This window comes from Excalfactoria chinensis, chromosome 12 (assembly GCF_039878825.1).
Source record: "Excalfactoria chinensis isolate bCotChi1 chromosome 12, bCotChi1.hap2, whole genome shotgun sequence".
In the NCBI taxonomy this organism is placed as follows: Eukaryota; Metazoa; Chordata; class Aves; order Galliformes; family Phasianidae; genus Excalfactoria; species Excalfactoria chinensis.
Window position 1 is genome coordinate 17,187,671 of NC_092836.1, and position 20,137 is coordinate 17,207,807.

A 20,137-nucleotide genomic window follows, 5' to 3' on the forward strand; every position below is an offset into this window, starting at 1 on the left:
AGAGGCTGGGGAAGGCTTGGGGGGGGACGCACCAGCTCAAACCAGCGCTCCACCCATTCAGACCAGTGCTTCACCTGCTCAAACCAGTGCCCACCAGTTCACAGCAGCAAGTGCTTCTGCACAGGTTCACTTCCAAGAGCCAAGGGCAATACTGGGAAGGCTCTTGCTCCCAGACTTCTTAACATCTCCACCCACTCTTTTTCTCTATTGGCATTTATTCTGAAGGACTGCAGAAATACCAGCACTGTTTACGCAGCTCCTGTGTTTGATTGGGTCAGAGGAGAAGGAAGTGAGGATCAGGTGGAGAGAACAAGTGTAGCTTTAAGAGCAAATGCAAGGGAGAGGAAACTGTAGTACTCCCTGCTCTCCTTTTGAGACCCCTGTGTGGAGCCATGATGATGCCCCACATGTCCCCTGCACAGACATCACCCATGGCACGGAGTGTGAACAGAGTGACACCAGCTGCTGGCATGGTCACATCCCTGTTCCTGTGCACCAAAGAGGGACGGAGCTTTTTGGAGGAGCTGATGGAAGATAAAATGAATAACGAAGCCCCTTCTGTCTGGCTGTTGTTAGTCACACTCACTTCTGATTAAAGCCCATTAAACATGAAATTAGCTCGTTTGTGTTATGGGTCTCTGGGGGCTTCTCTCACTGTGAGGTGCAGATGGCTGCAGGCCGGGGCCACAGTGCTGGCATGGGGCAGGGTCCAGGGGCAATACATTCCTTTTCCCTCCCCTTGTTGTTGTGAACCCCTCAGCATCTCACAGCCAATCACAGATAACCTATAAGTGCGCTCTATTAGTGACTAGGCTTTTTAATAACAAAAATCTGAGTTTTTCACTCCCCTCTATCAGAATTATCCAATGGCCAGAGCTGGGGGGGGCTGCAAAGACGATGTGGGACCCCCCCCATGGGCCATCGCCGTGCCGTGGGGCAGTGAGCAGTGACAGCCATGCGGGGTGTGCCACCACTGCGCCCGCATTGCCACATGCACAAGAGAGCCCCGAGCGCCCTTTAATTCCCCCCTGTGCTGGGAGATGAGATGCTGTTCTGACAGTGTGATGGCTGGCTGCATCGCCTGCCTCTCTCTGAGTGCTGTCAGCTGCCTCGTGCCCTGATGTGCAGGGAGAGGGATCCGAGCAGACCTTTATGTGTAAATAGCTTCTAAACACCCCAAATTAAGGACGCAAAGTGAGGATGCTGCTCACTGTTCCACCTGTGCAGGCAGGGACAGCCACCTCACTGCCAGGCTGTGCCTCAGCTCCCACACTACAACTGCAGCACCCCGGGCACTGGGACACGCTGCATCCCAGTGTTGCTCACTGGGTGACTGGCAGCAGAGCGGGCTGTGCGTGGTGAGGGTCTGCATCCCAGTGCTGTGGTATGGGGAGGGGTACGGGGCAGCGGGGGTGGGGATGGGGACTCCCCAATCCCCCCATCCATGCCTGGCCGTAACGCAGCTCTGCTCTGTCTGCAGGAGGAGGACATCGAGTACTACGACTCCAAGGCGGACACGGAATTCGTGAGTGCTGTGAGTACTGAGTGCCATCCCTTTACACCATGACCACACGCTCATCTCTGTGACCCATCCCCAGACACAGCACGGTGGCATCCACGGCTGGTCCTGCTGGGCAGGTCCCTGTGCTGCCGCTGAAGGTTCTAAAATTAAAGCCGGCATCTGAAATTCAAATGAAGAGCAAATCTTTAATTAGCGACTGAAGCTAATTCTTTGCCCTCTCCCTGCGCAGCCATCCTGTGATTTCTGGCAATCAGGGCTTCAAATCCGCACTGACAGTCCCCAGGGGACTGCCATCACCCCACCTCACGCCGAGCTGGTGGCACAGGGAGCTCTGTGACACGGCCTGGGGCAGGGCTGTGCTGTCCCTGCGTGTGGGGACGGACATGGGGCAGGATGCTGCCCACCCTGCCGGCAGCAACCCGGCACTTATGGCATCGCTGCCACCCAGCGTGACCATGGCAAGTTTAATTCTGGCAAAAAATAACGTTGAGAAAAGAAGGTGATGAAATAAAGGAGGGGGGAGATGATAGCGGTGGGTCTGAACCACGCTAAATAGCGGTCTTCCTGTCTTTTATTTCACTTCAATTTTTGTATTTAAATTGAGCAGGATCTCACTGAAATGAAGTTGGTCCTGATAGACAATGCCTATTCAGTGTAACCGGGACTTATTCACCAGCCTCATACCGGGTTTAAGGAGGGAGAGAAAGAAATGAGCTTCCTTTTCATTCTGCTTGCACTCGGCTCTGCTATCTCCCTAAGCAGATTTTGGATTGCAGAGTGGGCTTTAGCAGCTGGGCCGCCAGCACGTGTTCCTGGGGGACCACAGGGCTCTCCGCGTGCCTGCAGGAGCTGCGCTCCTCCTCACTCCCTGCCACCAAAGGGACGGGGATTCGTCCTCAGAGTCGCACTCAGGGCAGCCCCCGCTCGTGGCTGGGCACTGTGGGCAGAGAGCAGAAGTGAGTTCCAGCTGTGTGTGCCAGGGGATGGTGCTCAGTTCAGAGCCAGGACCAGGATGTGCGGGGCCGTGTTGCTCTCCCAGGGAATGGTTTTCCAGGCAGTGAAGCGGAGTTCAGCTGTGGCTGCAGAGATCATAGAATCCCTTTGAGTTGAGAGGTACCACTGAAGGCCATTTGGTTGCAATGAATGGGGACACCTACAGTTCCATCAGGTGCTCAGACCCCCGTCCAGCCTCACCTTGGGTGTCTCCAGGGGTGGGGCATCACCACCTCTCTGGGCAGACGTCCCCATAGCACGGCAGTGTCGGTCCTTCAGGATGTCCTTGTCCCCATCCCTGCAGGGCTGCTCCCCACAGTGTCTCTGAGATCAAAGCCAGGTGCCACAACAGCCCCACTGCGAGGTGGTGGGGATGGAGGGGGTCTTTGCTAGGGACAGCCAAGTGGCCCAGAGTCATCCCCATGCTGAGAGATGCGGGTTTGCACCAGCTGAACTTACCCGTGAGCCAGATTCTGCGCTTCCAGCTTCACAAAAGGCACAGAAGAGCAATTAGGAGTCAGATTGCTTCCTCTTGTCATCCTCCAAACAGAATGCTTTCATTTCTGCCTCGCAATCCAGTCTGCTGGTGTGAGCAGATGCAGGGCTAGGGAGGCAGAGGAGCTATGGCAGGAGGAGAACTGCTTGCCCTAAATGGTTCCTCTCCCACCACGGCCCCAGGCACCTCTCCCGGAGCCATGTGGCCACGTGGCCGTGTCCTGTCCCATGTCCTGTCCCACAGCACAGGGACGTGTCACCGCTCTGCCGCCAGCAATCGCCATCCAGCACCTCGGCTGCAGGGAAGGAGGGAGGGGGAGCGGCCCTGAAATGTCAGCAGCAGATGAAAGGGGTTGGAAAATTTAATCTTCCAACTTCCTCGACTCATGTGGCATTTGGATCGGCTCCCGATAAGCTATCAGCCGCACGAGTTTCTTTTGCCTTTTTTCTTTTTTTCCCTTCTTTTTTTTTTTCCTTCCCCTTCTTCTCTCCTCTGGCTGGTAATTCACAACAGGGATGGTCTGGACAGATCTCCAAACAGCACCTTTGGCAAAGATTAAGGGAAAAAAAAAAAGAAAAGCGGGGGGCGAGGGGAGGCGGCTGGAGAGGCTGATTGTTATTTATAGCCGTGCTGCTCCCAGCACCAGCGTGGCTGCAGAGCTGCTGCGTCGCAGGAAAGGCTCAGGGCTGGGAGAGGCAGGAGGGCGTTCTGCTGGGCTGGGCTGGGCTGGGCTGGGCTCTCCTTACGAGTGCGGTGAGCGCGTGGTGCTTTGGAGGCAGGTGGGGGCACCTGGGGGCACAGAGCCCGCTGGGGGCTGCGGTGTTACCGAGTGTTTGTCGCTGGGCTGACGTGTCCCCAGCCATCCTTAGCGGCTCGTTCCCATGGAGATGCACTGAGCGGAGCTCCAAGGGGCAGCTCACCCAAGAAAGCCACAGGGACATGGTTGACCTCCCAGCTCGGAGGTGCTGAAGCCATCCATGTGGGTAACGCTGTTGCATTGCCAAGAACAGTCAAACAGGGTATCCAGATCTGTAGCATCTCTTTAGGCTGCGTCGGATGCACAGTAACATTTCTGAGATACAGCTTTGGAGTTCTTTTGAAATGCAGAGGTGAGAAATGCTGTGCGGTCTGGCCGTGGACACACAGAGGTGTGCTTGGTGAAAGCGATATAAGCCCCAAACCATTCCCTCCCATGCTCCAACAGCAGCTCCAGCACCGATTCCATGCAGTGTTTCTGCCCCTGGCCCTACTCATGGTCCCTCTGTGCCCCAGCTGGCCATGATGGCTGCACTGGGAGGCAGTGACCCCATGCCAGAGAGCTCCCAGCTGGTCCTGGAGCTGTGTGGGTAAGAGCTGGCAGCAGCTGGGTGCATCAGCTCACCGTGGGGCTGCTTGCTGTACAGGTGTTGGTGATTCACGGGGCATTCCATGGACCTGCAGAGTTGTGTTTGTCTCAAACTGGTACCTGTAGGGGCGGGAGCAGCCCACAGTGCCCAACCTTTGGGGTGGGTGATAAAGCAGAATGCACAGCATAATCTGGATTTCCACCCCAGCTACATCATGCCAGGGAGGCAGAGCTATCCGTGCCTGCAGCCAGGCTCCTGCAGCCATAATTGGGTTCAGCATCTTTCGGGAGGCCCTGTGGCCGTGCAGCACTGCAGCACGCTCACACTGCCGACACATCTCTTGGAATTAAAACCGAACCCTTCCCAGCAATCCTGTTACTCTCCTGAGCTGTAGCGAATGGCTTCGCCACTCTCACAATGTCAGGGCAATGTCACCGCCACATCTCCTCCCTCCCTACACAGGTCCAGCCCTTCTGCCATCCCACGGGTGCAAGCTGCTGGGCCGGCCGTGGTGCACGTCCCCTGCCCAGGGCTCAAGGCCGGGTGCTGGTGCTGGGTTGGAGCGCGATCCAGTGTCAGCAGTGAGGGATTTGCCATCTCTCCAGCATAATTAAATATTGTTTGCGTTGCTTATTGACAGAGCGCTGAGCTGCGCTCGGTTTTAATTTGTTCTTTGATAGTTGCCTCTTGCCGCTAATTGATTTTCAAGGATTTTTTTTGCCCGGGTGGGATTTTTGTCTGTCTTCAGCCCGGTGGTGCTACCAAACCCTTAGGGCAGGTTAAGCTGAATTGGGACTGGTGGGCGGGGGGCAGGCAGAGGTACCCAGGGCACGTCCCACTGACCCTGCTCCCTCCCCAGGATGATCCCGATGGGGAAGAAATTGAGCGGGAGAAGTCCAACTCCCTAAAGCTGGAGTTCACCGATGACGCCAACTTCAAGACCAAGGTTAACTACTCATATGCCGCCGTGCAGATCCCCACTGACATCTACAAAGGCTGTGAGTGCCCCCACGTGCCCGGCTCCGTGTGACCCAGGTCCCCACCAGGCACAGAGTGGCTGTCCTACTGGGTTCGGGATGCTTTGGGGTGAGGTTATGGAGGGGTATGAAGGGCAGATGAACTCCCAAGGGAAGGCAGCAGAGGACCATTGTGGGAGGTGTGGGGATGTTCAGCCCTGCGTCTGTGCTTTGCATGGTGCTCTGGAGAGCACGGTCCTGGGGCTGGGCAAGGTGAGAGCAGTGGGGTACTGGGGTGGCAAGAAGATGGATGGATGGATAGATGGATGAATGGACAGATGGATGGATAGATGGATGGACAGATGGATGGATGGATGGATAGATAGATGGATGGATAGATGGATGGGTGGATCACTGGATGAGCAAGCGAGTGGATGAACAGGTAGATGAACGATGGCATGTGTGGTGGAAGAGCAGGGTGTGCCACACCAGCTTGTGGTCCTAGGCCAGGCTGACATGTCCACTTGAGAGAGGTGACAGTTCCTGAGCCTCCAGAGCTCTCCCAGCTCTCCCGGCCGCAGCGGCACACAGTGACGGTCCATCTGACACACGCTGACAGCCGGTCTGCATTTCCCTCTAGTGGCTGCTCTGCACAGAGCGGGCGCTGCTCCCTGCCGGCCTCCAGTCACGCACTGCACCCAGTCCAGGCACCGCCGCTGAGGTCCCCGACCCCCACACGGCCCCGCAGCCCCTGCCGGTCTCACACACTGGCACTTGGCAAGTGCTCCTGGGCAAGGTGACGAGGACAAAGCTCGTGCTCCTGTCTTGCACGCTCAGAGCCGTGTCGGCGGAGCGATTTCACCACATCAGCATCACTGGATTAGAAATTGCAATTAGTTTTATTACCCAGCCAGCACAGGCCAAGCAGCTTATGAGACAAATGATAAGAGTGGGGGGAGGCAGAGTGGGCTGGGGGAAGCGTTCTTTGCTCCAAAGCCCGATGCAGTGCTGGTGCCGTGTGGGAGCACAGCCACCGCTCTGCTGGGGCCCCGGCTGGGCACAGTCCAGAGAGCACGTCCCCATGCGCTGATTAATGCCCTGCAGAGCCACCCTGTGCCGTCACCCCTGGCTACACATGCAAATGACATCCTATATGTGTTTTATTTACAGTGCCACTTCTAATTAAAGCCACAATCGCTCGTTGGTGGGGCGGGGATGGGGATGAGGACAAGGTGGGACAGGAACAGGGACGGGGACAGGGACACACTGCTGCACACCACAGAGTGCTGAGCCTTGTGCTGCCCCAAGGCAGGGCTTGGGGACATGGCACCAAGGGGTGGCAGTCCTCGCTGTCGCCAAGGGGGACGGGGGGTGCCCTGACTGCATTGGTGCACCGCAAGGCCCCACTGCCATCAGTGTGCCAGGAGGGACCCCCAGTCCATGGAGACATGCTGCTGTCCCCACGTGCTGTCAGCCCTATTTGATTAACTATGGGCTGGGGCTGCCGGGAGCTTATCTGCTGCTTTAATAGCTGAATAATTTAAAACCTCTGTTTGACAGCATCTTAATTGCTTCAGCATCAGGTGTGGGGGCCAGTGGGAACGCAGAGCAGGGCCTGGTGCAGCCTGGCCCCACAAGGTTCTTGGAGAAGGGGTAGAAGGGACATGGTGTGCCATGTGCCCCGCTGTGCCCTGTGGGATGACGGTGTCCCCACCACCGCCCGGTCTGTGCCTTGCAGCCACCGTGATCCTCAACGAGCTGAACTGGACGCAGGCACTGGAGGACGTCTTCATTGAGAACCGCAAGGAAGACCCCTCCCTGCTCTGGCAGGTCTTTGGCAGCGCCACCGGCGTCACCCGCTACTACCCTGGTGTGTGACATGGGCAGCCCCCTGCCTCGGGTCCCCCATCCCCAGGTTCTCCTTACTCAACACTTGCCTTTCCCTGCAGCCACCCCATGGAGAGCACCCAATAAGATCGACCTGTATGACGTGCGCAGACGGCCCTGGTAAGGGGGCAGTGGCTGAGGGGGGGACAGCGCGGGTCCCCATCCCCTGTGCCCCCTCCCTGCTGCCCCCCGGCACGCTGGGCTCCGGTGCTGTGAGCAGCCAGCTCTGTCCAATTTTCATTTCACACATCGTTGGCGTTGGAAAATGGATACAATAACACAGGCAGGGGCAGCCAGGCTGCGGCTTTCAGCTCCTGCTCCCTCTCCTCCTCCAGCACTGGGGAGGTGGGAGGTGGAGATAAGCCCTCAGATCTCAATGGCACAGGTAGAGGTGTCCCCGCACCCATCCCACATAGCGTTCCCACAGCAAATAGGGAACCAGAAGGACCACAAAGGCAGTGCCAGCACCATGGTGCTGCAGGCTGCATTGAGCCACACACAGCATAGGGTATGATGGAGTCACTCCCCATTAGCCCAGGTAGACATGCTCATTTGGCATCGCTAATTAGCACTGCTCTGCTGATGATGCCCACCTGTACCCCAACATCCCTGGCAGCTCCATCCCCAGAGCTCCCTGCAGGGCACATTGGGTGCCCTTGTGCCCATGTCCCCAGCCATGCCACCAGCCTCTCCAGGGACCCGCAGAGCCACCGGGCGGCCACAGCTGCCAGTGCCGCTCACTTTCCTTCCCCTCCCTTGACAAATGGACCCATTAAATAAAGCCTTTTTCTGCAGAGCTCTGGGTATTAATCTGAGCAGGACACCAGAGACAAATGCGCTGCCACAACCCATTACAGGCAGCATCTCAGTTCCCAGGGAGCAGGCGAGGGGAACAAGCCGAGCCCCCAACCCAACGGCAGCACTGGCTTTGGACTGGGGCAGAGGGAGACCCTGTGCTCTATGGGGCAGTGCCATGGGGCTGGAGCCGAGACAGATGCCTCTGCACAGCCTGGGTGCATCCGTGAGGCGAGAAAGTGCTCCTGATTGTCTTGGGGGGTGGGAGGATGATTTACACGCCGTTATTATTTCAGAGCTAAAAATAACCTCATCAGCCTGGCCTTTGAAGCTTCCAGGGGGGTAAATAGCATTTTAATATGGATGCATGTGTCAGCACAATCAGTGCGCAGAAAAGGGCTGCAGTGATGGAGGAGTTTAGCATTTAGAGCTCATTAGGCTGACGCGGCGGCGAGTTGGCCATGCCTCTCCTCATGCCCACCTGGTGGGGCCACAGCATTAACAGGGCTAGGGACCCTCAGCACGGCTCCTGCCACACACTGACCCTCTCTGTGTCCCGCAGGTACATCCAGGGTGCTTCATCCCCAAAGGACATGGTCATCATTGTGGATGTGTGAGTAGAGCGGGCGGGCAGTGGGCACCCCACAGCCCCCTGCGCCGTGCCGAGCGCCCACTCCCCTGTCTGTGGCAGGAGCGGCAGTGTGAGCGGCCTCACCCTCAAGCTGATGAAGACCTCAGTCCATGAGATGCTGGACACGCTCTCAGATGATGACTACGTCAACGTGGCCTCGGTGAGCCCTGCTCCGTTTCTTGTACAAGAATCCTCAGGTGGTACCTCTGGCAGCTGCTGGGCAGCTCGAGGCTGGCTCAAGGAGAGCTGTAGCCCTGCAGCAGGTTGGATCCTGCCCTGCCTGGCTTAGCCCTGCCCCACACACCCCAAGGGGTCCTGGATCTCTGGGGAGTACTGGAGACATGGTGGTCATCAGCCCAGCAACGTGGTGCCCCTGGGTGATGCCTGGGCCCTAGCAAAACCAGAGGGAGTCATGGCATTACTGGTGGACAGTGGCTTTGGCTTGCGTGACAGTGCCACCAGCCCATGACGTGGTGCACGGAGATGAGCTGGGCTGCCAGCAGCCTCTGCCCCCCCCTGCCTGGCCATGACCGCGCCGGCGCTCGTTAGCACGTCTGGCCCCTCTGCCGCATCACTGCTCCCCTAATGCAGTCCCTGCTGCCAGGAAACAGAGCAGGAGCAGAAAGCAGAACCTGCTTCTTGCTGCCTCTATGAAGCATGGCTCAGCTCGGCTCAGCTCGGCTCAGCTCACCTCAGCTCAGCTCAGCACACATTCCCTCACCCCCTCTGCATACCTGGATGCTGCAAACACGCACCTGAATGCCAATTACAGGATTTATTCCATCACCCCTTAATTCCCTGCTCACTTGCTGCCATGCAGCAGGATGTGTCCATTGACCCACCATATGCAGAGTGCTGGCCAAGGATGTGCTACATGGACTGGAAATGCCAAAGCTAGAGATCTAGTCTCCGAAGCAGCAAACTGATCTCCCAAAGTGCCAAGCGAGCACACCCAGGCTGAGATCACTCCAGTGTCTCCAGTTCCCCAGTGTCCCTGTACCAGTGGGACATGCTCCAGCCCATCAGATTAGAACCATAGAGTCATAGCATCATGGAATCATGGCGTCATTTGAGTTGGATTATCTGATCCAAATCCCCTGCAGTGAACATATGTGCTACTGGGACTGCTTTTGGTTCCCCTTCCCAAGACCCTCCACTCTCTCTTCTCCCTCCCAGTTCAACGAGAAGGCAAAGCCAGTGTCATGCTTCAAGCACCTGGTGCAGGCCAACATCCGCAACAAGAAGGTCTTCAAGGAGGATGTGCAGGGCATGGTGGCCAAGGGCACAACTGACTACAAGGCTGGCTTTGAGTATGCCTTCGACCAGCTGCAGAATGTGAGCTGAGGCTGTGCCTGTGGGCACTGACGGCCCTTTGAGAGGCACCCACGGGTGCTGGGCTTCAGCATCCCTTTCCCTCTGCGCCATCTCTCACCTCACATTCCATCCCTCTGCCTTGCAGTCCAACATCACACGTGCCAACTGCAACAAGATGATCATGATGTTCACGGACGGTGGTGAGGACCGGGTGCAGGACGTCTTTGAGAAGTACAACTGGCCCAATAAGACGGTGAGTGCTCCCCACTGCCTGGCAATGGTAATGGCCTGGGGCTGGCAGGCTCTGAGCACCGTGGGGATGGGGTCATGGGACAAGCTTGGGTGTGGGGTCCCGGTGCTGCCATGTGCCTTGACGGCCGTGCCGTGCCACAGGTGCGTGTCTTTACCTTCTCTGTGGGACAGCACAACTATGATGTGACCCCGCTGCAGTGGATGGCGTGCGCCAACAAAGGTGAGCAGGGACTGGTGTTGGGCATGCATGGGTAACATCACCCCCTGGGCATGTGGGTCACCTGGCATGTGGGGGCCGGCAGTGGTGCTGGCAGCACGGGCAGGCAGCAGGGCAGATGCTGCAGAATACTGGCTCTCTACCTGCATCTCTCTTTCCTTTCCGAGGTTACTACTTTGAAATTCCCTCTATCGGCGCCATCCGCATCAACACACAGGTGAGGCAGGGTGCTGACACAGCAGAAGGCAGAACCGCCCTCTGGTCACCCCCTAAAAGCTGTCCAGCCCCAAAACACCACGATGCTGTTGGAATAAATCCTGTGCAGCACCCCTTGCCCCTTTCCCTCATCGTGTGGGTTGTCACCGTGTACCCTCGGGGACAGCCGTTCCCTGCAGGGTGCCATGCTGACACCTCTGTGGCCCCACTTTGAGATTCCATCCTGCACATACGCAGGGCAGGAGCATGCAGGAGGTGCCTCTGCCCCCTGTCTCACTGTTCCTGCCCACGTCCCTGCAGGAGTACCTGGATGTGCTGGGCAGACCCATGGTGCTGGCTGGCAACCGCGCCAAGCAGGTGCAGTGGACCAACGTCTACCAGGATGCGCTGGTAAGGATGCCCACCTGGCACAACCCCAGCGTGGTGTGACAGCCAGGTGCCACCACAGGGCTGGGTGACACCTTCTGTGCTGCTACAGGGGCTGGGGCTGGTGGTGACAGGCACGCTACCTGTGTTCAACCTGACAGAGGACAACAGTGACAGGAAGGTAGGAGCACTCCTGGGCTCCTGTCCCCTCTGTGGAGCCTGAGGGCGAGCGCAGCTGCGGGGATGAGTGCTGCCTGAAGGGTTTGGCCCTTGGTGTGGGTGCACCCACTGATTCTGCTGCCTCGCGCTGCCTTCCAGAACCAGCTTATCCTGGGTGTGATGGGGATCGACGTGGCGCTGAACGACATCAAGAAGCTGACACCACGATACAATGTGCGTGAGGGGCTCTTGCCCCATCTGCCCCTGTCCCAGGGTCCTGTTGCCACACTGCAATCCTGAGCATGGTGTGGGCACCTCCAGCAGGGCAGCAAAGCAGTGCTTGTGGTGGCAGGCGTGTGGCACCTGGGGACGCAGAGCAGAGCCAATTGCAGAGACAATGGGCAGTGGTCCAGAATACAATATTCAGAGTCAAGGAGAGGAGAAAATCACTAGGTTCCGTTGCACCTGCATGCTTCCCTTCCCAGGGTTCTACAAAAGGGGGAGCTGAATTTTGATCTCTGGAGGTCCCTTCCAACACCTACAATTCTGTGATTCTGTGATTCGGAGGTTGGAGAGGAAAAACGAGCTTTGGGGGAGGCTGGGAGCCGGGGGAGGCTGGGCTCAGGGGTGGCATGGGCTCAGCACCGCTCGGCACAGCTCACCTCTCCTCTTGTTCCCCCACAGTTGGGCGCCAATGGTTATGTCTTCGCCATTGACTTGAATGGCTACGTGCTGCTGCACCCCAACCTGCAGCCCCAGGTGAGCAGGCGTCCCCCTGGTTAGGTCCTCACTTCTGCCCCTGGGGGACACCGTGGCCAGGAGATGCGTCACGTTTGAAGGATGGTTCCTGCCGCCCTCCTGGCAGCAGTGTGCAGGATTTTGCTATGACCCTGGAGAAACAGGAATTCCCAGGGATCTTAGGCAAATAGTCTCATTTGTCCGGGAGAACCGGCTCCTGCAGAGGAGCTAATCGTGGGAATTCATCACTGGGCAGCGAGCGAGGACAAAGCGGTGAGGAACTGCACCGCCAGGGCCCATCTGTCTCATTGGCAGCTGTGTCACACTCTACCCGGCTCCATGCTAACAGGCTGCCTGTCTGGTGACAGCAGCCGCTCTGTCCCACCACCGGTGGGGGGCTGTGATGAGTTTGTTTGTGCTCAGCAATGGCTGCGGGAGCCCTGAGCCCTTCCTCACCCCTCCCCCTCCACCCGCAGATCATCAATTTCCGTGAGCCGGTGACGCTGGACTTCCTGGATGCTGAACTGGAGGATGAGAACAAGGAGGAGGTGGGCAGGGCTGGGGCATGGCAGTGCAGGCTGGCACCACTGGGCTGCTGCTGGGGACCAGTCACCATCCCTGGGTGACATTTGGTGCCAGGGGAGCCAGACTGCCCTCACGTGCCTCTCCATGCCCCCCCCCAGATCCGGAGAAGCATGATTGATGGGAACGATGGGCAGAGGTTCATCAAGACACTTATCAAGTCGCTGGACGAGGTAACGCTGCAGGGAGGGGGCATGGCACATGGGGCGGTACCAGCACACAGAGTCCTGACCCGCCACCCCCACCCTCCAGCAATACATCGACGAGGTGTTCAGGACCTACACGTGGGCTCCCATCAAAAGCACCAACTACAGGTGAGTGTCCTCAGCAGGACCTGCGCCAGCATGGGGACACGTGCCAGGAGCTCCAGAGGTCCCCAAGGCCACCTCAAGTGTGTCCAACAGGCAGGGGGTGGCAGAGGTGCGCTCCAGGTTGTTGCACACGTTTCTTTGGAGATGGAGAGCAAAGCTTCCTCCGCATCTGTAGAATCACAGAACCCTCTGGGCTGGAAAAGACCTCCAAGACCGCCAAGCCCTACCCTGGAGATGGTGCTCTCCCAGCTCGGCACCGGGCATGTCACCAAATGCCACCGCACCTCTGCAGCCGGTGCCCAGTGGTGTGGCACACTCCCACACCACCTTCCATGGGTTCGACAGCCCCAGGACTACCTCCCATCTACTCCTTTCCCACCCCCATCTCACAGTCTCATGTGCCGGGTCCTCCCGGTGCATGGATTCTCCCAGAGCCAATGGCCATATAGGAGTTTTCTCCTTTCTCTGCTCACTGGGAATCTTCTGACCCTTCGTTTGAGGGCCACGGCTCTTGGCTCCTCCTCTCTGGGGACAGTTGGTCTGTCTTGCACGCACATCTCCCAGGTACCCAGGCAGGCACTTGCTGCCCTCAGTACTGATCTCAACCTTGGCTGGGCAGGCTTGTCACCTCCCTCTGCCCAGGGGATGGCCCTAAGGGCACTGGGGAAAGACCTGGGTGCTCAGTAATGTCCTTAGGTGCACCAAGGTGGCTTCAGGTACTCCAGGACGTTCCTGGGTGCTCCAGGATAGCTGTGATTGGCCCCATCGTGGCCATGGGTGCCCTGTGAAGGCCCTCAGTGCCCCAAAATGGCCCTGGGTGCACCTTGATGGCCATGGATTTTCCATGGTGGCCCTGGGTGCTCCGTGATGGCCATGGATGCCCCAGGATACTTGTGAGTGCCCCGGGAATTCTCTGGGAGCCCCATATTGGTCCTGGGTGCCCCACAGTGTCCTTGGATGCCTCCCACAATGCCCACGGGTGCTGCATGGTGCCGTGCCTTACGCTGCCCATCTGCTCTTCCCCTGCAGCCTGGGGCTGGTCCTGCCCCCCTACAGCACCTACTACATCCAGGCCAACCTCAGTGACCAGATCCTACAAGTGAAGTGTAAGTAGCCCCTTCCCCTCCCCATGTCCCCCTGCACACCCTCTGCCCCTGCCCACCCCCCAGAATCGGCTGTCGGGGGGGAATGAACCCTATGAGAACCCTATGAGAAAAGGGATGAGAGTAGCTGTGAGAGGAAAGCAAACTAAAATCGAGCTCGAGAGGCGCGAGGAGGTGAGCGCACACACCTGAGGCAGGGCCAGCTGCGCCCAGGGCTCAGTGCTGGCACGTGGCACCTACATGGCCGGCACTGCTGGGGCCAGGATAGCGCTACAGCACAGGGAATTTGCCAAGCCTGTGAAAGTTTGCATGGGTCTTTTTTTGTTTGTTTGTTTTAATTTCCTTGGTTTGGTTACAGTTCTTTGCTTTCAACCATTCTTATCGTTTCGATCAGTTTGCTTTCGGTTGGTTTCGATTTTCTCCTTTCGGTTGAATCTGTGTACTTGTGTGTTAGCCTGGCCCCCCCTCCCCGCCACCCCAGACCCTGGACCCCCCCACCCTCTCCCAACAGCGGGGCTGGCGCAGCCCCCCAGCGCCCACCCCCCGGCCCTCGGCCCCCGTGGCCGCCAGGAGCCCCCGGACCCCGGGAGGGGGGTTCCCACCTCCGCCCCCCGCCCGCCGTTCTGCATGCCCCGCAGTGCGAGCATCGCTGTACCGAGACTGTTGCAAGTGTTTGCTGCTGACTCGCATTTTCCTTTGGAGTACTGAATATATATATATATATTTCTCTAGTGATATCTTGGCATCTTTTATTATTTCACTGTGGCCTTTTTTGTTTCTTTACTTTCTTTTTTTTTTTTCTTTTCCTTTTTCTTTTATGTGTCGTTTTTTGCAAGAGGTTTCCTTTTGGTATGATTATGATACACAATATTTTTATTCAAACGGCGATTGAATAAAATATTGTTTGTGCCCCCTCCCCCCTTTCCACCCAACCCCCTTTTTTTTCGTTTGTTGTTTTTTTGTTTGTTGTTTTTCTTGCTTTCTCTCTATGGTGGATTCACACAGTTCCAAACATCAAAATAAAGGGCAAGTATTTTCAGTCTCAGACCACTCACCTTCACCACCCGTCCCGCCCCGTGTCGGCCCCAGCCCTGCCTCCACGGCTCCCACCTCCCCTGCTTGCCCATCTCCCTGCCCGTTTGCCGAACCTGCAAACCGCCACGACCCTGCCTTCTCCTCTCTTCCTCCTCCTCCTCCTCCTCCTCCTCCTCCTCTTCCTCCTCTTCCTCTCCTCCTCCACTCCTCCAGCCCCCTGTTACTTGGAAGCGACATGTCTTGTTATGTTCATGAGAGCTTTCCCACGGTGACCCCACTCCCTTCCCATGCATCTCTCCAAAATCCAACCTGATACTGCTCCAGGCCCGGTCTCATCCAAAATCGTTTTCGATGGACGAGGTTTTCCGTAGCTAGCCGGGATCCCACTCCTCTGCTGAACCCTCTTCTTGCTGCCGTCTCCTTGCTCCCACCCTTCTGGCTCTCTTCTCCCACCCCCCACCCTTGAACCCAGCTCCTCTGCTTTCCCCCCCACCCCCAAGACAACTCAACCTGAACGGGATAGGGCTGTGCAGAGCAGGGCTGGGGGTGCAGGGTGGAGGGACGGGGCCCAGGGACCCCAGCGGTGCCCTCACCGCCGCTCCCTTGCCCCCTGGGATGGGCTTTCTGGGGCTGTGATTTCACCATGCCATGTGTCCCCTGCCCTGCAGGGATGCCATCGGCCCCATTCAGGCAGCAGCTCTCACCCCAGGGCTTGATGTCCCGGCACCGGGGGCTGCAGGCGGTCACCCCACACAGCCTGGTGGCTGTCACCAGTGTCACGCGTGGCAGCGTCCCCGCCGTGCCCTCACCCACATCACATGGCACCTGCACGGCCACGGCGGGAGGACAGGGAGGGAACAGCAGGGCTGGGAGCCAGGGAGCGGCAGCGGGCAGCGGTGTCCCCCTCAGCCCTGTCCCATCAGCCTTGAGTTGCCTCCTCCCGTGCCCCTGCAATGGCGATGCGGATGGGCTCAGTGCGAGCGTTCTGTGCTCCTCTCCTCCTTCTCCTCTCATCGGCTTGTTCCCAGTCCCTGCCTACAGCCCTCGGAGAGCAACAGTCCAACCTCTGGCCGTGCTGCACTGCCCGGCCGCACAACGCGCTGTGGGTGGGGAAAACCGTGGGGACCTGGGACATCACCTGCCCACAAACACACATCCACCGCTGCCACAAGGGGACATCCCCGGGAGCGAGGACCCCCCACATTGGAGCAGGGTGGCCGAGGGCTTGTGGCTGTGCCCCAGGGGTGGGGGGCCCCGCAGCAGGACCCCACAGCGCGTTGCTCGGCCCCCCTCTCTGGCGAGCCGCGGGTTGGACTGTCCTCGTCAAGGTGCCTGGTTTGGCCATGCCGATGCCTGAAAACTCCTTTTCTCTCCGATGACCAAGTGTTTCGGCGGTTCTCCACCAGCACAGCATGCGGTTCCCTCCCGTTGTCGATGACCCTAATAAGAGAGAGACGCCACCAAACATGCATATATATCCACGCGCACATATATATGCGTGTGCGTGCACGCGTCCCGGCGTGCCGCCCAACCGAGCCAACCATGCTCCGACGCCAATTCGGTCCAAATCCTCCCCATGCCAGCAGCGCGTTGGTGGGCACTCTGTGCCACGGGGGCCTCCGGCCAGCACGACGGCTTTCCTTTCTCTCTTGTTACCAACGCAGCCAGTCTCCGTCCCTGCCCTCTCTCTGTCCGTCTCTCTCCCTCCTGAGCCCCCCCGGCATCTCCGTTTGCAACCCCGCCGGATAACGTCGCCTTTCTGTTGCAGATTTTGAATACCTGCTGCCCAACAGCTTTGAGTCGGAGGGACATGTGTTCATTGCTCCCAGGTAGCTCTGTGTGTGCGCTTGCCGAGGTGTGCATCCCCCCGGCCCCGCTGCCCCCACCTCGCCTTGCCTACCTCCCCTGCCGCTCTGTGTTGTGTGCCCACGTGCCGCACGGTGTTGGTGGCACGGGTCCCCCCCGGGGGCTTGCGGTCAGCGTGGTATATATGGACGTGGCGTAGCCCTGCCTATGCACGTGCATATATAGGTATAGTTTCTGAAAATTCGAGGTGAACAGACGGATGGACAGACAGACAGACATGCCCCTCCACCTGCATCACAGTCTGCAGAGGGCACCAGGCAGGGTGTGCAGGCACCCTGCACCCCACACTTCATGGCTGCAGAGTGCAACCCATGAGCATCCCTCATTAACAATGCTGGCAGATCATCTGTGTGCTCATGCACTGGTGCTGCAGCCAAGCAACCTGCTGGTAGGGTCTTCATCATTGCAGTTTGCATTCAGCAGGTCAATCCTATGGTGCCTGCAGTGCAGCATCAGAGGTGACTTTGGGGCGGTCCTTCGTCCTCAGGCGATGTACAGGGGCAGTGAGGTCTGAGAACCATGGGATCCAAAGCAGAATCTCAACAAGAAATGTACAGCTCCTGTAATTAAGAAGCAGTCCATGGTTCTGTCATGAGAGGGATGGAGAACAGACTGTGAGGAGCGGCTTTGGCTCAAGCTGCCCTGCCATAGCTAGGGAGCCTTGACTCAGGATGCAGCAGGAGAATGTGGCTTTTGCAGCTGGAGCTTTGGGTGAAAAAAAAAGTGGGGCGAGTGCTCCGGGCCATGGAGCAGCTCCCTGAGCCTTCTCCCATTAGGCAGCACCCATAGGATGTGCCACCAGTCATTTTCAGAAACCGTATATCCCGTGTTCTCCCCGTGGGCGTGCTGTCCGTGTCCCCATGTGCATCCGCGCGGCTGGGCAGGTGGCTGCTCCCCCGAGAGGGGACACAGTGACCCTGTGGAAAGGGTCCCAAGGCAGCCCCCACCCCGGTAATACCCAGCAAACAGACTTGGGCTGCAGCCGGCAGGGCGGGCACAGCGTCACTGTCCCTGTCACCAGGGTCCCCAGCATGTGCCCGAGGTAAGTACCACTGCCAGCGGGTATGAATGGGAATACACAGCGTGGTGGCTGTGACAGCACCCAGTGTCACCAGTATGGGGAGAGGGAGAGAGGGGCTTGGGGTGCACCAGTTTATACCAGGGAGGTGACGGCACATTGGTGGCACCTCAGTGGCTGCAGAGGTGATGGAGTCAGTGGTACCATAGGTGGTGGAGATGCCCACAGCCCAGCGCAGCTCGCTCCTCACTGCCACGCTGGGTTTGGGGTGAGGAGGTGGCAGGGGCCGTGGGCACCTGGCTGGAGCCTGGCAGGCAAGGGGACACGAGCACAACTGGCATGGGGGTAAAACTGACCTTACCTTTTTCATCCTTGTGAACCACGCATTTTGTCACCCAAACCCCAGAGAGTATTGCAAAGACCTCGACTTGTCAGATAACAACACCGAGTTCCTGGAGAACTTTATTGCCCTCATGGAAAAGGTGACCCCAGACTCCAAGCAGTGTGAGTAGCCAGGGTCAGCTCGGGGGGGGGATACAGGGCATGGGGCACGAGCAGCCCCACAGGGACCAGCCCTCACCTCATGCTGCTCCTCTCCCAAGGTGACAATTTCCTCCTGCACAACCTAATCCTGGACACCGGCATCACGCAGCAGCTGGTGGAGCGCGTCTGGAAGGACCAGGACCTCAACACGTAGGCAGGGAACAGCTGGATGTGGGGGCAGAGGGGGTTGGGGACATTGAGAGGCTGGGACAGAGGGCGGGGACAGAACAAAGCCCTACCAACACACTGCGTCCCCCCTCTCCCTGCAGGTACAGTCTCCTGGCTGTCTTTGCAGCCACAGATGGGGGTATCACCCGTGTCTTCCCAAACAAGTGAGTGTCCTGGTGGGGTGCCCACGCCTGGCTTCTTGTGGTGGCACATTCAGTGGCAGAGCTGGGGAAGAGGGGCACCCATGGCCGTGTCTGCTCCCTTCCAGAGCTGCAGATGACTGGGAGGAGGAACCAGAGCCCTTCAACGCCAGCTTCTACCGCAGGAGCCTGGATAACAAGGGCTACATATTCAAACCACCCTACCGGGATGGTGAGTGCCTGCAGAGCTCTGCGGGTGTGCCCTGGCTGTCCCCGCGTGCCCCCTCGTGCCACACCTGTCCTCCACAGATGGTTACCGGGGGCTGGATCTGGAGAATAACACCATTGGGATCCTGGTGAGCACCGCTGTGGAGCTCAGCATCGGGGGCAAGACGCTAAAGCCAGCAGGTGTGCAGGGGCTGGGTGACAGTACCGCTGGGCTGGGGATGTCCCCGTCCATCCGGAGCTAGGGCTTACCCCTTTCCCACCTCTGCCTGTGGCTCCTCTCCCCCAGTGGTCGGGGTGAAGCTGGACCTGGAAGCCTGGGCGGAGAAGTTCAAGGTTCTGGCAAGCAACCGGACAGACCGAGACCAGCTGGGCTCCCGCCGGGTACGCTGGGGCAGGGATGGGGATGGGGACAGGGCTCTGCTTGCCGGCGGCATGGCTGGGGAGCACTCCTGGGTGCTGCTGCCCGCATCCCCGCTGGCCTGCAGTGCATGGCACCAGTTTCCAACCCGCTGGGGGCACATCCCCCCCGAGCAGGGGAGGAGGGTGTCACTGACCCACTCTGCCACCGTTTTGGTTGACAGTGTGACCCCTCGAGTAGCTGTGAGATGGACTGCGAGGCCAACAACAAGGTGAGTGTTGGGCAGGGCTGGGTGGTGCCCAGTTCCTGTGGCCCCTGGTTCCCCCACGGGGAAAAAGCCCCCAGGTGAGGGGTGAGTGAGGGTGGTGCTGGCAGTCCCTCCTGCCCCGCCTACAGAGGACAAGGCAGGTGGGCGATGCTGCCCTCTTTTCCCAGGACCTCATCTGTGTCCTCATTGATGATGGAGGCTTCCTGGTGCTCTCCAACCAGGAGGATCACTGGTACCAGGTGAGCAGCGCAGCCCCCAGAATGCTGCAGTCCTGATGGCAGCAGGGAGCCGAGGCCTCTAAACTCATATCACACGTGACATTATGCACCCTCGCTTGAGTCCTTGCCACAGCAGACCCCAAAGCAAGGTCTGCTCTGTGCCGCTGGGTGCAGCCCGTTTCAATGTCCTGCTCCAGGTGGGCAAGTTCTTCAGTGAGGTGGATGCCAACCTGATGTCTGCCCTCTACAACAACTCCTTCTACGCCCGCAAAGAGTCCTACGACTTCCAGTCCGTCTGTGCCCCTGAGGCCCAGAGCAACACAGGCGCTGCGCCACGTGGTGTCTTTGTGGTGAGTGCCCACCGGCCCACGGGTGTGCCAGCATCACTCGTGGGTCCCACCACCTCACTGC

General features: G+C 58.6%; 1 protein-coding gene across 2 annotated transcripts in view; it reads left to right on the top strand.

The window, feature by feature from the left end:
• Positions 1 to 20,137, top strand: part of CACNA2D2 (calcium voltage-gated channel auxiliary subunit alpha2delta 2) — a 111,423-nt gene that overhangs the window by 88,784 nt on the left and 2,502 nt on the right. The window contains exons 5-33 of one of the 2 annotated variants that reach the window (XM_072347035.1): positions 1,481 to 1,534; positions 5,217 to 5,355; positions 7,052 to 7,183; positions 7,263 to 7,320; positions 8,558 to 8,608; positions 8,687 to 8,786; positions 9,803 to 9,961; positions 10,086 to 10,193; positions 10,334 to 10,412; positions 10,577 to 10,626; positions 10,926 to 11,015; positions 11,104 to 11,172; positions 11,310 to 11,384; positions 11,835 to 11,909; positions 12,365 to 12,436; positions 12,572 to 12,643; positions 12,723 to 12,784; positions 13,811 to 13,887; positions 14,890 to 14,910; positions 16,688 to 16,748; positions 18,210 to 18,307; positions 18,406 to 18,496; positions 18,616 to 18,678; positions 18,783 to 18,886; positions 18,964 to 19,062; positions 19,169 to 19,263; positions 19,464 to 19,511; positions 19,676 to 19,747; positions 19,924 to 20,076. In XM_072347035.1, coding sequence (XP_072203136.1) covers positions 1,481 to 1,534; positions 5,217 to 5,355; positions 7,052 to 7,183; positions 7,263 to 7,320; positions 8,558 to 8,608; positions 8,687 to 8,786; positions 9,803 to 9,961; positions 10,086 to 10,193; positions 10,334 to 10,412; positions 10,577 to 10,626; positions 10,926 to 11,015; positions 11,104 to 11,172; positions 11,310 to 11,384; positions 11,835 to 11,909; positions 12,365 to 12,436; positions 12,572 to 12,643; positions 12,723 to 12,784; positions 13,811 to 13,887; positions 14,890 to 14,910; positions 16,688 to 16,748; positions 18,210 to 18,307; positions 18,406 to 18,496; positions 18,616 to 18,678; positions 18,783 to 18,886; positions 18,964 to 19,062; positions 19,169 to 19,263; positions 19,464 to 19,511; positions 19,676 to 19,747; positions 19,924 to 20,076 — 2,427 coding nt within the window. The remainder of the gene's footprint in view (positions 1 to 1,480; positions 1,535 to 5,216; positions 5,356 to 7,051; positions 7,184 to 7,262; positions 7,321 to 8,557; positions 8,609 to 8,686; positions 8,787 to 9,802; positions 9,962 to 10,085; positions 10,194 to 10,333; positions 10,413 to 10,576; positions 10,627 to 10,925; positions 11,016 to 11,103; positions 11,173 to 11,309; positions 11,385 to 11,834; positions 11,910 to 12,364; positions 12,437 to 12,571; positions 12,644 to 12,722; positions 12,785 to 13,810; positions 13,888 to 14,889; positions 14,911 to 16,687; positions 16,749 to 18,209; positions 18,308 to 18,405; positions 18,497 to 18,615; positions 18,679 to 18,782; positions 18,887 to 18,963; positions 19,063 to 19,168; positions 19,264 to 19,463; positions 19,512 to 19,675; positions 19,748 to 19,923; positions 20,077 to 20,137) is intronic. The other variant, XM_072347034.1, reaches the window with a different exon arrangement.